Genomic DNA, 14,172 nt, shown 5'->3' with positions numbered 1-14,172 from the left:
GGCTTTATACAGGAGGACTGGTACAGAGTCAATGTGGAGGCTTTATACAGGGGGACTGGTACAGAGTCAATGTGGAGACTATATACAGGGGGGACTGGTACAAAGTCAATGTGGAGGCTTTATACAGGGGGACTGGTACAAAGTCAATGTGGAGGCTTTATACAGGGGGACTGGTACAAAGTCAATGTGGAGGCTTTATACAGGGGGACTGGTACAGAGTCAATGTGGAGGCTTTATACAGGGGGACTGGTACAGAGTCAATGTGGAGGCTTTATACAGGGGGACTGGTACAGAGTCAATGTGGAGGCTTTATACAGGGGGACTGGTACAGAGTCAATGTGGAGACTATATACAGGGGGACTGGTACAAAGTCAATGTGGAGGCTTTATACAGGGGGACTGGTACAGAGTCAATGTGGAGACTATATACAGGGGGACTGGTACAAAGTCAATGTGGAGGCTTTATACAGGGGGACTGGTACAGAGTCAATGTGGAGACTATATACAGGGGGGACTGGTACAAAGTCAATGTGGAGGCTTTATACAGGGGGACTGGTACAAAGTCAATGTGGAGGCTTTATACAGGGGGACTGGTACAGAGTCAATGTGGAGGCTTTATACAGGGGGACTGGTACAAAGTCAATGTAGGGGGACACCGGTTAGTCAAGGTAATTGAGGTAATATGTACATGTAGGTAGAGTTAAAGTGACTATGCATAGATAATAAACAGAATTTGTGTTCAAATACCCATTCTAACATACTGTATACGACATACTTAATGACTATATACTAAATACTATATACTATTAGTTCATTTTAGTATACTGTAAATGAACAGTATCCTTTCAGAGCCAGAGTGCAAGGGAAATTCAGAGGTTGTCAGATTGTCCGTTTCGGCTCCTAACAATTGCAGTCAAGCACCCAAACTAACGTTGGCTAGCTTGCTAACTACTCCCAGACACAAATGAGACCATTCTGAACATTTTACTCGCCCTAGCAAAGCCAATTAGGCAGTTTTCATGTTATCCAGAGCGTTGATGACTGTAACTGTGCTGCTGGCAACAATTTAATTACGTTTTTTTGCCGATTACTGACACCGGCCATATTCAACCGGGTTGAGCGCTCGTAAATACATTATTCTCCGCTCTGGTACACTTAGACGAGAGTGCTCTGAAACCGGAGATAATTTATGAAAACACCCGAATGTCCATTGAGAACGCACTGGGACGATACCATTTATCTAAACTAAGAATGACAGGAATAATCAAGTCAATAAACATTGGGTAGTTAGGAATGGGGGTGGCAACGCAAATAGTCTAGATAGCTTTTGGAGAAGGAGGCGAGGAGAGAGGACGTGAAATCAAGGTATTGCAATTGAGATTCTCCCCAAATAGCGTGCACAGGTTCTAGGATAGGACAGGGTTGATTTAGGCTGTTGTGCCTCTGCTTCATAATAAAATGGTTACCATAATTCCCTGAATAGAAGGGCACCACCACCCTGCTACAACTGTACCAGTGTAACACTGAGAGGCACTGTTGTAATTCTAATGACCAACGGATAATGACGAGGCATCAAAAAAACGGAGGCTACTACATCATATTAAATATGATTGTATTTTGAAGTATCAGTCCATCAAAATGTATTGCTAAATATGTATTCTACACTGTGCGGTTTTATAGGAAAAGGTAAATACATTTGAAAAAAAAAACTACTACAAAATAAACTAGATATTTCATAAATTATAACATTCATGGCTGGACATTTCTCACTATTGTCTTGTCTTATAATTAAGATGGTGATGATAAGTATTATTATTAGGCCTAGTACATGTTGTTACAGGTTGCAAATAGAACGTTTTAGTTGAACTGATTCATCAGGTGTCCAGGTAAATAGTCAAGGAATTGCATCAGTGAAATCCCATTAAGACGTAAATTAAACAAATATGTACATTTGGATCCCGGAAGTCGCCTTGTCTGAATCCTGTTCAGCTCAAAGCCTTCTGACTGTGCGTCGCAAGTGTAGCTGGAGAAGGAAGTGGCAGATGAGTGAGATTATCCACGACTACGCAAGAGCAACCTACCGGTGGTTACCGTACACAGGCGATTCAGACGGAGCGAACAGGTTGGTGGCTAGTAGAAAATGGGCAACGTTGACTCCAAACTCAACTTCAGAAAAGCTGTGATACAACTGACAACCAAAACGCAGGTTTGTTGAAATAATAACTCTCTTTTGGGTAGGCTAATGCAGAGTTTAAATATTTATGAACACTTCTGTTTTTCAAGATACAAATAGCAATTCCAGTGCGCCAGATGGTAGCCTTGTATTTGACACATGGATGAGAGGGTGGATAAATATGGAAAGGGCTACCATCTGTCGAAAAACACGGTTTACTGGTTTGTCTAAATGTCAACTTTTAATTCAAATATAGGCATAAGCGATATATATATATATATATAATTGGCTCTATGAACTGACAATTAGATTAATTGCAGGGTACTGTTATAAATACTGCAAATTTGTGTTATAGAATTGTAGACTCATAACTTGGCAACAATGTTTCTATTTTGTAATCGAATGTCGCATTGCAATCGTACTTCTGTAGTTCCAATATAACCCCCACCAAGAGGCTGAGGTGGATCTGATGCAGAGCTACAATGAGATGCAGGTCTGAATACAGTTCATTCAGTGCCTGCTGTTGTGGCACTTGAATTGATCAGTTGCACGGTTTACCCGACAATTCAGCTGTTGGAAAAAACTAAACAAAAACAGGGTAGTCTAGATAACATTACCAGCTACATTTCTGATGATGTGGTTGTTGAATGAATCATAACATTCAGACAATGTGGCTGATTTTAATGTGGGCTGAAATACATTAAAGTTAGCCAAATAAGCATCAGTCTAAACTGCAGTGTATAGGTTATATTTACTCTGTCATCAAGGACGTTCTGGAAAGATCTTAGAACAACTGGCATTATAATAGAATATGCAAATCAAGAGCAAATCAAGAACATGTGAAGTAGGCCAGTAGCTGAATATATTGTCTGACAAACATGTGTTCCATCATATGTCTACTTCTTTGGCTGGTTTCCCGGACACCCACCCACTCACGCATCCAACCATCCATCCATTCACCCATCCATCCATACACCCACCCACTCACGCATCCATCCAACCATCCACCCACCCACTCACCCTCCCACTCACCCACCCACTCACCCTCCCACTCACCCTCCCACTCACGCATCCATCCATCCAACCATCCATCCATCCATTCACCCATCCATCCATACACCCACCCACTCCCCCATCCATCCAACCATCCATCCATCCATTCACCCATCCATCCATACACCCACCCACTCCCCCATCCATCCATCCATCCAACCATCCATCCATCCTGGACTAAAAGGCAATAAAGAATCTCCATCAAAAGTTATTAAGTATAATGTATACGGGGAACCGGCCCCTGACGTTTCTTTCTGTCTATATTTAACTGTTTTCCTCCTGTAGGCTACAGCCAAGCAGCTCTCTCCTCCTGTAGGCTACAGCCAAGCAGGTCTCTCTCTCCTCCTGTAGGCTACAGCCAAGCAGGTCTCTCTCTCCTCCTGTAGGCTACAGCCAAGCAGGTCTCTCTCTCCTCCTGTAGGTTACAGCCAAGCAGCTCTCTCCTCCTGTAGGCTACAGCCAAGCAGCTCTCTCCTCCTGTAGGCTACAGCCAAGCAGGTCTCTGTCCTTCTGTAGGCTACAGCCAAGCAGGTCTCTGTCCTTCTGTAGGCTACAGCCAAGCAGCTCTCTCCTCCTGTAGGCTACAGCTAAGCAGCTCTCTCCTCCTGTAGGCTACAGCCAAGCAGCTCTCTGTCCTCCTGTAGGCTACAGCCAAGCAGCTCTCTGTCCTCCTGTAGGCTACAGCCAAGCAGGTCTCTGTCCTCCTGTAGGCTACAGCCAAGCAGGTCTCTCTCCTCCTGTAGGCTACAGCCAAGCAGGTCTATGTCCTCCTGTAGGCTACAGCTAAGCAGCTCTCTGTCCTTCCGTAGGCTACAGCCAAGCAGCTCTCTGTCCTTCTGTAGTCTACAGCCAAGCAGGTCTCTCTGTCCTTCTGTAGTCTACAGCCAAGCAGCTCTCTCTCCTGTAGGCTACAGCCAAGCAGCTCTCGCTCCTGTAGGCTACAGCCAAGCAGCTCTCGCTCCTGTAGGCTACAGCCAAGCAGCTCTCTCTCCTGTAGGCTACAGCCAAGCAGCTCTCTCTCTCCTGTAAGCTACAGCCAAGCAGCTCTCTCTCTCCTGTAGGCTACAGCCAAGCAGCTCTCTCTCTCCTGTAGGCTACAGCCAAGCAGCTCTCTCTCTCCTGTAGGCTACAGCCAAGCAGCTCTCTCTCTCCTGTAGGCTACAGCCAAGCAGCTCTCTCTCTCCTGTAGGCTACAGCCAAGCAGCTCTCTCTCTCCTGTAGGCTACAGCCACGCAGCTCTCTCTCTCCTGTAGGCTACAGCCAAGCAGCTCTCTCTCTCCTGTAGGCTACAGCCAAGCAGCTCTCTCTCTCCTGTAGGCTACAGCCAAGCAGGTCTATGTCCTCCTGTAGGCTACAGCCAAGCAGCTCTCTGTCCTTCCGTAGGCTACAGCCAAGCAGCTCTCTGTCCTTCTGTAGTCTACAGCCAAGCAGGTCTCTCTGTCCTTCTGTAGTCTACAGCCAAGCAGCTCTCTCTCCTGTAGGCTACAGCCAAGCAGCTCTCGCTCCTGTAGGCTACAGCCAAGCAGCTCTCGCTCCTGTAGGCTACAGCCAAGCAGCTCTCGCTCCTGTAGGCTACAGCCAAGCAGCTCTCTCTCTCCTGTAGGCTACAGCCAAGCAGCTCTCTCTCTCCTGTAGGCTACAGCCAAGCAGCTCTCTCTCTCCTGTAGGCTACAGCCAAGCAGCTCTCTCTCTCCTGTAGGCTACAGCCAAGCAGCTCTCTCTCTCCTGTAGGCTACAGCCAAGCAGCTCTCTCTCTCCTGTAGGCTACAGCCAAGCAGCTCTCTCTCTCCTGTAGGCTACAGCCAAGCAGCTCTCTCTCCTCCTGTAGGCTACAGCCAAGCAGCTCTCTCTCCTCCTGTAGGCTACAGCCAAGCAGCTCTCTCTCCTCCTGTAGGCTACAGCCAAGCAGCTCTCTCTCCTCCTGTAGGCTACAGCCAAGCAGCTCTCTCTCCTCCTGTAGGCTACAGCCAAGCAGCTCTCTCTCCTCCTGTAGGCTACAGCCAAGCAGCTCTCTCTCCTCCTGTAGGCTACAGCCAAGCAGCTCTCTCTCCTCCTGTAGGCTACAGCCAAGCAGCTCTCCCTCCTCCTGTAGGCTACAGCCAAGCAGCTCTCTCTCCTCCTGTAGGCTACAGCCAAGCAGCTCTCTCTCCTCCTGTAGGCTACAGCCAAGCAGCTCTCTCTCCTCCTGTAGGCGGATGTACCTGATCCCTGTCTGTCTGTTCATCTCCCCCAGCCCGTGGAGGCTACGGACCATGCCTTCTGGGACCAGTTCTGGTCGGATACTGCCACTACCGTCCAAGATGTGTTTGCTCTGGTGCCGGCAGCGGAGATACGAGCTGTCAGAGAAGAATCTCCCTCCAATCTGGCAACCCTCTGTTACAAGGTAATCTAGACTGTGTGTGTGTGCCTGTGTGTGTGGATGTGTTTAACGATACTTGTGGGGACCAGAAGATCGCACAAGAATAATAAACAAACACAAATTTGACCAACTGGGGACATTTTTTTTTGTCCCCACAAGGTCAAATGCTGTTTCTAGGGGGTTTAGGGTTAAGGTTAGAATTTGTGTTTGGGTTAGAATTTAGTTTTGGATTAGGAGCTAGTATAGGTTTATGGGTTAGGGAAAATAGGATTTTGAATTTTGTGTGTGTGTGTGTGTGTGTGTGTGTGTGTGTGTGTGTGTGTGTGTCCCTTAACACTCACACCCATATACGGGTTGAAAATGGCATATTTTGGACATTGACAAGCGCCTAAATATAAACTCAGTTTCTGTACAGTAACATGCTATACATGATGTCAGAGCTCAGTGGCTGTACAGTAACATGCTATACATGACGTCAGAGCTCAGTGGCTGTACAGTAACATGCTATACATGATGTCAGAGCTCAGTGGCTGTACAGTAACATGCTATACATGACGTCAGAGCTCAGTGGCTGTACAGTAACGTGCTATACATGACGTCAGAGCTCAGTGGCTGTACAGTAACGTGCTATACATGACGTCAGAGCTCAGTGGCTGTACAGTAACATGCTATACATGACGTCAGAGCTCAGTGGCTGTACAGTAACATGCTATACACGACGTCAGAGCTCAGTGGCTGTACAGTAACATGCTATACATGACGTCAGAGCTCAGTGGCTGTACAGTCACATGCTATACATGACGTCAGAGCTCAGTGGCTGTACAGTAACATGCTATACATGATGTCAGAGCTCAGTGGCTGTACAGTCACATGCTATACATGATGTCAGAGCTCAGGGTCTCCACTTCACAGCTCTGAATGGGTTTTGACAGACAGACGTTCTGAACTTCAGCACCTCGCGCGACAAGTTGACCCATCCCTTCCTCTAATTGGACAGCTCTTGCACCTTTTTTGGTTGTCTGAGTGAGGGAAATACTGTACATTTAAGAGGATTTGATGAGCTCTTAATGTATTTTGAAAGATGACACTTTAAAGATTCTAATACATATCGCTTTGATGTCATACAAGCAAGCAAAAACACCTGTGAGTCCAAACGTGCACTTCACATATCTACGTCATAAAACTCATGTAATGTACAGAATCAACGTTTATGATCTCTGTGTTTTGATGAACAGTTACATGATGACATGGTGTTATACCCTGGGTTGTCCTGAACAGAATGATCCAATGTTTGTCCTATTGTGAAGCAAATTTGCCACGGACCATGCATCTGAATGCACAAATGACTCCATTCTTTGCGGACCTAAAGTACGATCTGCTTCTCTGAATTCTCTACTGAAAGCCTAACACTGTAAGATCGTATTTTATCATTTAGCCATGTTGTAATGGAACAAGCTTTCAGATGATGCCCACCTGAGCCAGATTGTGGTTTATAAAGGACCGTGTTTTGGATTGCGTAAACACCAGCGGGGATGCAGGATTGTGTTCCTAACTTAACAGCTACAAGTGTGCTCCTTCTAGTTCCTCAACAGCACAGCTCGGCGAGCTCAAAAAAAAGCACCTTATAGTTGAAGACTCTTTCTATGAGTCATACAAGTGCTTTGAAATGACTTAGGAACTGTGGACACTTTGGAGAGGTGTGTGTGTGTGTGTGTGTGGCCACTTGGAGAGGTGTGTGTGTGTGTGTGGCCACTTGGAGAGGTGTGTGTGTGTGTGTGTGTGTGTGTGTGGCCACTTGGAGAGGTGTGTGTGTGTGTGTGTGTGGACACTTTGGAGAGGTGTGTGTGTGTGTGTGTGGACACTTTGAAGAGGTGTGTGTGTGTGTGTGTGTGTGGACACTTTGGAGAGGTGTGTGTGTGTGGACACTTTGGAGAGGTGTGTGTGTGGACACTTTGGAGAGGTGTGTGTGTGGACACTTTGGAGAGGTGTGTGTGTGGACACTTTGGAGAGGTGTGTGTGTGGACACTTTGGGGGTGTGTGTGTGGACACTTTGGAGAGGTGTGTGTGTGTGTGGCCACTTTGGAGAGGTGTGTGTGTGTGTGGACACTTTGGAGAGGTGTGTGTGGACACTTTGGAGAGGTGTGTGTGTGTGTGTGTGTGTGGACACTTTGGAGAGGTGTGTGTGTGTGTGGACACTTTGGAGAGGTGTGTGTGTGTGGACACTTTGGAGAGGTGTGTGTGTGTGTGTGGACACTTTGGAGAGGTGTGTGTGGACACTTTGGAGAGGTGTGTGTGTGTGTGGACACTTTGGAGAGAGGTGTGTGTGTGGACACTTTGGAGAGAGGTGTGTGTGTGTGGACACTTTGGAGAGGTGTGTGTGTGTGGACACTTTGGAGAGGTGTGTGTGTGTGTGTGTGTGTGTGTGTGGACACTTTGGAGAGGTGTGTGTGTGTGTGTGGACACTTTGGAGAGGTGTGTGTGTGTGGACACTTTGGAGAGGTGTGTGTGTGTGTGTGGACACTTTGGAGAGGTGTGTGTGTGTGTGTGTGTGTGTGTGTGGACACTTTGGAGAGGTGTGTGTGTGTGTGTGTGTGGACACTTTGGAGAGGTGTGTGTGTGTGGACACTTTGGAGAGGTGTGTGTGTGTGTTTGTGGTGTGTGTGTGGACACTTTGGAGAGGTGTGTGTGTGTGTGGACACTTTGGAGAGGTGTGTGTGTGTGTGGACACTTTGGAGAGGTGTGTGTGTGTGTGGACACTTTGGAGAGGTGTGTGTGTGTGTGGACACTTTGGAGAGGTGTGTGTGTGTGGACACTTTGGAGAGGTGTGTGTGTGTGTGTGTGGACACTTTGGAGAGGTGTGTGTGTGGACACTTTGGAGAGGTGTGTGTGTGTGGACACTTTGGAGAGGTGTGTGTGTGGACACTTTGGAGAGGTGTGTGTGTGTGTGTGGACACTTTGGAGAGGTGTGTGTGTGTGGACACTTTGGAGAGGTGTGTGTGTGTGTGGACACTTTGGAGAGGTGTGTGTGTGTGGACACTTTGGAGAGGTGTGTGTGTGTGTGTGTGGACACTTTGGAGAGGTGTGTGTGTGGACACTTTGGAGAGGTGTGTGTGTGTGGACACTTTGGAGAGGTGTGTGTGTGGACACTTTGGAGAGGTGTGTGTGTGTGGACACTTTGGAGAGGTGTGTGTGTGGACACTTTGGAGAGGTGTGTGTGTGGACACTTTGGAGAGGTGTGTGTGTGTGTGTGTGTGGACACTTTGGAGAGGTGTGTGTGTGTGTGTGTGTGTGTGTGGACACTTTGGAGAGGTGTGTGTGTGTGTGTGGACACTTTGGAGAGGTGTGTGTGTGTGTGGCCCCTTGGAGACACCAGTTAGTCCTCTACTCAAACCCTTGTCATTGTTTTCGTCTTACGTCGCACCTACCCCACATTTTCCAAGAATATTCTTAGAATGTTCCTGAAAGTATCCAGAGTATTTTCAGATTTCGTTATCAACAAATGTGGTCGAGAAGCACAGTAAATGTCAAAATGCACATAAAATCAATAGTGTAATGTATAGATTCAGTCTTGAGTCAGGTGAACTGTCGTGTCCTCACCTTTAGTCTAATACTTATCCCCATAATCTTTCCCTTTTGATTGTTACCATGGTTATACATATGTGGTCCATATTTCTTCTATAAGAAACATTTCAGGCCTCCCAAGTGGCGCATTTGTCTGAGGCATTGCATCGCAGTGCTAGCTGTGCCACTAGAGATCCTGGTTCAAGTCCAGATTCTGTCGCAGCCGGCCGCGACCGGGAAACCCATGGGTCAGCGCACAATTGGCCCAGCGTCGTTAGGGGTGGGGTTTGGCCGGCAGGGATGTTCTTGTCCCATCGTGCACTAGCAACTCCTGTGGCAGGCCGGGCGCAATGCATGCTGACACCGTTGCCGGGTGTACGGTGCTTCCTCCGTTACATTGGTGCGGTTGACTTCCAGGGGGGAAGTGGGTATTGTATCACGAAGCAGTGCGGCGTGGCTGGGTTGTGTTTCGGAGGACGCACGGCTCTCGACCTTTGTCTCTCCCGAGTCCGTACGGGAATTGCAGCGATGGGACAAGACTGAAACAACCAATTCAATACCACAAAATTGGGGAGAAAAAGTAAATTATTATTTTTTTTTATTTTTTTTTTTACGTTCAATGTAGCCTTAACCCTATTGGCTACTTCCCAGGAGATGTAAGGGGTTAACCTTTCTTTTGTCTACCTTTGATACAGTTGAGAAAGTAGCACAATGCAAGTAGTACAGTAACATTACAGTGGATGTATTCTGAGTGTGTTTAGTGGTGCTGTAACAGGTGTATTCTGAGTGTGTTTAGTGGTGCTGTATTGTAACAGGCGTATTCTGAGTGTGTTTAGTGGTGCTGTAACAGGCATATTCTGAGTGTGTTTAGTGGTGCTGTGCTGTAACAGGCGTATTCTGAGTGTGTTTAGTGGTGCTGTAACAGGTGTATTCTGAGTGTGTTTAGTGGTGCTGTACTGTAACAGGCGTATTCTGAGTGTGTTTAGTGGTGCTGTAACAGGTGTATTCTGAGTGTGTTTAGTGGTGCTGTAACAGGTGTATTCTGAGTGTGTTTAGTGGTGCTGTAACAGGTGTATTCTGAGTGTGTTTAGTGGTGCTGAAACAGGCGTATTCTGAGTGTGTTTAGTGGTGTTGTATTGTAACAGGTGTATTCTGAGTGTGTTTAGTGGTGCTGTACTGTAACAGGCGTATTCTGAGTGTGTTTAGTGGTGCTGTACTGTAACAGGCGTATTCTGAGTGTGTTTAGTGGTGCTGTAACAGGTGTATTCTGAGTGTGTTTAGTGGTGCTGTAACAGGTGTATTCTGAGTGTGTTTAGTGGTGCTGTAACAGGTGTATTCTGAGTGTGTTTAGTGGTGCTGTGCTGTAACAGGCGTATTCTGAGTGTTTAGTGGTGCTGTACTGTAACAGGCGTATTCTGAGTGTGTTTAGTGGTGCTGTAACAGGCGTATTCTGAGTGTGTTTAGTGGTGTTGTATTGTAACAGGCGCATTCTGAGTGTGTTTAGTGGTGCTGTAACAGGTGTATTCTGAGTGTTTAGTGGTGCTGTATTGTAACAGGGGTATTCTGAGTGTGTTTAGTGGTTCTGTAACAGGTGTATTCTGAGTGTGTTTAGTGGTTCTGTAACAGGTGTATTCTGAGTGTGTTTAGTGGTGCTGTGCTGTAACAGGCGTATTCTGAGTGTGTTTAGTGGTGCTGTGCTGTAACAGGCGTATTCTGAGTGTGTTTAGTGGTGCTGTAACAGGCGTATTCTGAGTGTGTTTAGTGGTGCTGTAACAGGCGTATTCTGAGTGTGTTTAGTGGTGCTGTAACAGGTGTATTCTGAGTGTGTTTAGTGGTGCTGTAACAGGTGTATTCTGAGTGTGTTTAGTGGTGCTGTAACAGGTGTATTCTGAGTGTGTTTAGTGGTGCTGTACTGTAACAGGCGTATTCTGAGTGTGTTTAGTGGTGCTGTAACAGGCGTATTCTGAGTGTGTTTAGTGGTGCTGTGCTGTAACAGGTGTATTCTGAGTGTGTTTAGTGGTGCTGTAACAGGCATATTCTGAGTGTGTTTAGTGGTGCTGTAACAGGCGTATTCTGAGTGTGTTTAGTGGTGCTGTAACAGGTGTATTCTGAGTGTGTTTAGTGGTGCTGTAACAGGCGCATTCTGAGTGTTTAGTGGTGTTGTAACAGGCGCATTGTGAGTGTGTTTAGTGGTGCTGTAACAGGTGTATTCTGAGTGTGTTTAGTGGTGTTGTATTGTAACAGGTGTATTCTGAGTGTGTTTAGTGGTGCTGTATTGTAACAGGCGCATTCTGAGTGTGTTTAGTGGTGCTGTAACAGGTGTATTCTGAGTGTGTTTAGTGGTGTTGTATTGTAACAGGTGTATTCTGAGTGTGTTTAGTGGTGATGTGCTGTAACAGGCGTATTCTGAGTGTGTTTAGTGGTGCTGTAACAGGCGTATTCTGAGTGTGTTTAGTGGTGCTGTATTGTAACAGGGGTATTCTGAGTGTGTTTAGTGGTTCTGTAACAGGCGCATTCTGAGTGTTTAGTGGTGTTGTAACAGGCGCATTGTGAGTGTGTTTAGTGGTGCTGTAACAGGCGTATTCTGAGTGTGTTTAGTGGTGCTGTACTGTAACAGGTGTATTCTGAGTGTGTTTAGTGGTGCTGTAACAGGTGTATTCTGAGTGTGTTTAGTGGTGCTGTAACAGGTGTATTCTGAGTGTGTTTAGTGGTGCTGTAACAGGCATATTCTGAGTGTGTTTAGTGGTGCTGTACTGTAACAGGCGTATTCTGAGTGTGTTTAGTGGTGCTGTAACAGGCGCATTCTGAGTGTGTTTAGTGGTGCTGTAACAGGTGTATTCTGAGTGTGTTTAGTGGTGCTGAAACAGGCGTATTCTGAGTGTGTTTAGTGGTGCTGTAACAGGCGTATTCTGAGTGTGTTTAGTGGTGCTGTAACAGGTGTATTCTGAGTGTGTTTAGTGGTGCTGTAACAGGCGTATTCTGAGTGTGTTTAGTGGTGCTGTACTGTAACAGGCGTATTCTGAGTGTGTTTAGTGGTGCTGAAACAGGCGTATTCTGAGTGTTTTTAGTGGTGCTGTAACAGGCGTATTCTGAGTGTGTTTAGTGGTGCTGTAACAGGCGTATTCTGAGTGTGTTTAGTGGTGCTGTAACAGGCGTATTCTGAGTGTGTTTAGTGGTGCTGTAACAGGCGTATTCTGAGTGTGTTTAGTGGTGCTGTAACAGGCGTATTCTGAGTGTTTAGTGGTGCTGTAACAGGTCAGGTGTTCCATCTGGGTTTGCTTCTAATATGTCTCTTGTGGGTTTTCAATAGAAAGAGGGACTGTGTGTGTGTGTGTGTGTGTTTGAGCCTTTTCTGTATTTAAACAGAGTCCATTGGTTACCTTGGATACAGTTGGTGTGAAAGGAATGCTAGTGTTTGTTGTTCACAGTCCAGTCGAATGTAAAGGCTTTATTACTGCAGCAGATGGACTGAACTATTGTTGAATGTCCTGCCTGTGTCGCGCCTCAAGGGTCCACTGTATAAGACCTCAAATGGAAACACTTGTATAAAAGCAGGAAATGAAGCAGTTTGTGTGTTGTGTTGTGCTGTGCTAACTATACATGTTAATGTGTCCATTCCAGGCAGTGGAGAAGCTTGTCCAGGGGGCTGACTCTGGTTGTCCCTCGGAGAAGGAGAGACAGATCGTCCTCAACTGCATCCGTCTGCTCACACGTATCCTACCGTATATCTTTGAGGACGCAGACTGGAGAGGCTTCTTCTGGTCCACCGTGCCTGGTGCCGGGAGAGCTGGGGTAAGTGTGCTGGTCTCCTCATCTTGGCTGAGGTTGACCAGAACGGTGCCCTTCCAATAGAGAGAAGAAACGCTGTGCAGATGTGTTCTGTGCTACAGATGTGTTCTGTGCTACAGATGTGTTCTGTGCTACAGATGTGTTCTGTGCCCACTGGACATTTGAACCTTTTGAGGCTGTGATTTCATCATGTATGCAATTTGTGTATCGGTTTATCAGAGGTCATATTCATTATTATTAGTTTGTTTGAGACTCACTTTTCGGTTCCCTTCATTTTTGTCTCCCCTTGGCAAATGAAGAGGGATGCACACTGCCAAGGATGCTAGTCTCTGTCTCCCCTTGGCAAATGAAGAGGGATGCACACTGCCAAGGATGCTAGTCTCTGTCTCCCCTTGGCAAATGAAGAGGGATGCACACTGCCAAGGATGCTAGTCTCTGTCTCCCCTTGCTAGCCTCTTTCTCGAGCTCTCTGGCAGCTTGACTTGAAAAGATAGCCTGTTATGCAATCCATTAAATTAACTCAGTCTCTCAGAATCAGTGTGTGTTTTCTTCTCCCTATGAACTTACATCAGCATGCCTGCTATGTCTCTACAGAGAGAGCGAGAGACGTGATTGGTTCAGACTAGTGAGTTCATGACTGCTTCACCATAGTCCTTACCCAGCACTGTCACTGACTGAACAAATCATTTCAATTCTGGTTGAATTACTTTATGTACAGATAGATGTACTTGTTTACAGAGGATTGTTTTTCTCATGGTGAAAAGCATGCTGGGAAATTAGCACCCAAGATTCACTGTGTCGTGGGTTGGAGAGCAGACGGACACAGAAATACTATTCTTTCCCAACTCCGGGTTTGTTCTTTTCACCCTTTTCAGCTTTGTATGGATCAGATCTTCTACTTGGATCTGTGAGTTCTCTACTCTGGTACTGTCTGGACCCCACTACTGCAGCTACTGCTGTGTTGTCTGGTGGGAACTGTGTCTCTTCAGGTGTTCAACGCTCTGACCTGCCAGTGTTGTAAGATCTGACCATGCAGGGTTGTGTTCATTAGGGCACACCTTACACACAGTTTTTCAAACATCTTGATAACACACACACACACACACACACACAAAAACATGTTTGTTGATTTTTGGACAAGATTATGTTGTGCCTCCCCGTTTCAGTCTGTTTTCATGCCTAATGAACACTATCCTGAGGTTGACAGAGCTCTTTGAGTGGGGGATTTCCTTCTCCCT

General features: G+C 46.5%; 1 protein-coding gene across 2 annotated transcripts in view; it reads left to right on the top strand.

Annotated features, from left to right (window-relative positions):
• The first annotated feature begins 1,989 nt into the window (after positions 1-1,989).
• The window catches only part of LOC115118893 (protein HID1), a 36,668-nt gene continuing 24,485 nt past the window's right edge, over positions 1,990-14,172 (top strand). For both annotated transcript variants that reach the window (XM_065002673.1, XM_065002672.1), the window contains exons 1-3: positions 1,990-2,205; positions 5,459-5,608; positions 12,767-12,937. In XM_065002673.1, the coding sequence (XP_064858745.1) occupies positions 2,140-2,205; positions 5,459-5,608; positions 12,767-12,937 (387 nt within the window). In that variant the 5' untranslated portion in view covers positions 1,990-2,139. The remainder of the gene's footprint in view (positions 2,206-5,458; positions 5,609-12,766; positions 12,938-14,172) is intronic.

Source organism: Oncorhynchus nerka, linkage group LG16 (genome assembly GCF_034236695.1).
Source record: "Oncorhynchus nerka isolate Pitt River linkage group LG16, Oner_Uvic_2.0, whole genome shotgun sequence".
In the NCBI taxonomy this organism is placed as follows: domain Eukaryota; kingdom Metazoa; phylum Chordata; class Actinopteri; order Salmoniformes; family Salmonidae; genus Oncorhynchus; species Oncorhynchus nerka.
The sequence above is the reverse complement of the archived record's forward strand: the minus strand, read 5'-3'. Positions and strand labels throughout refer to the sequence as shown.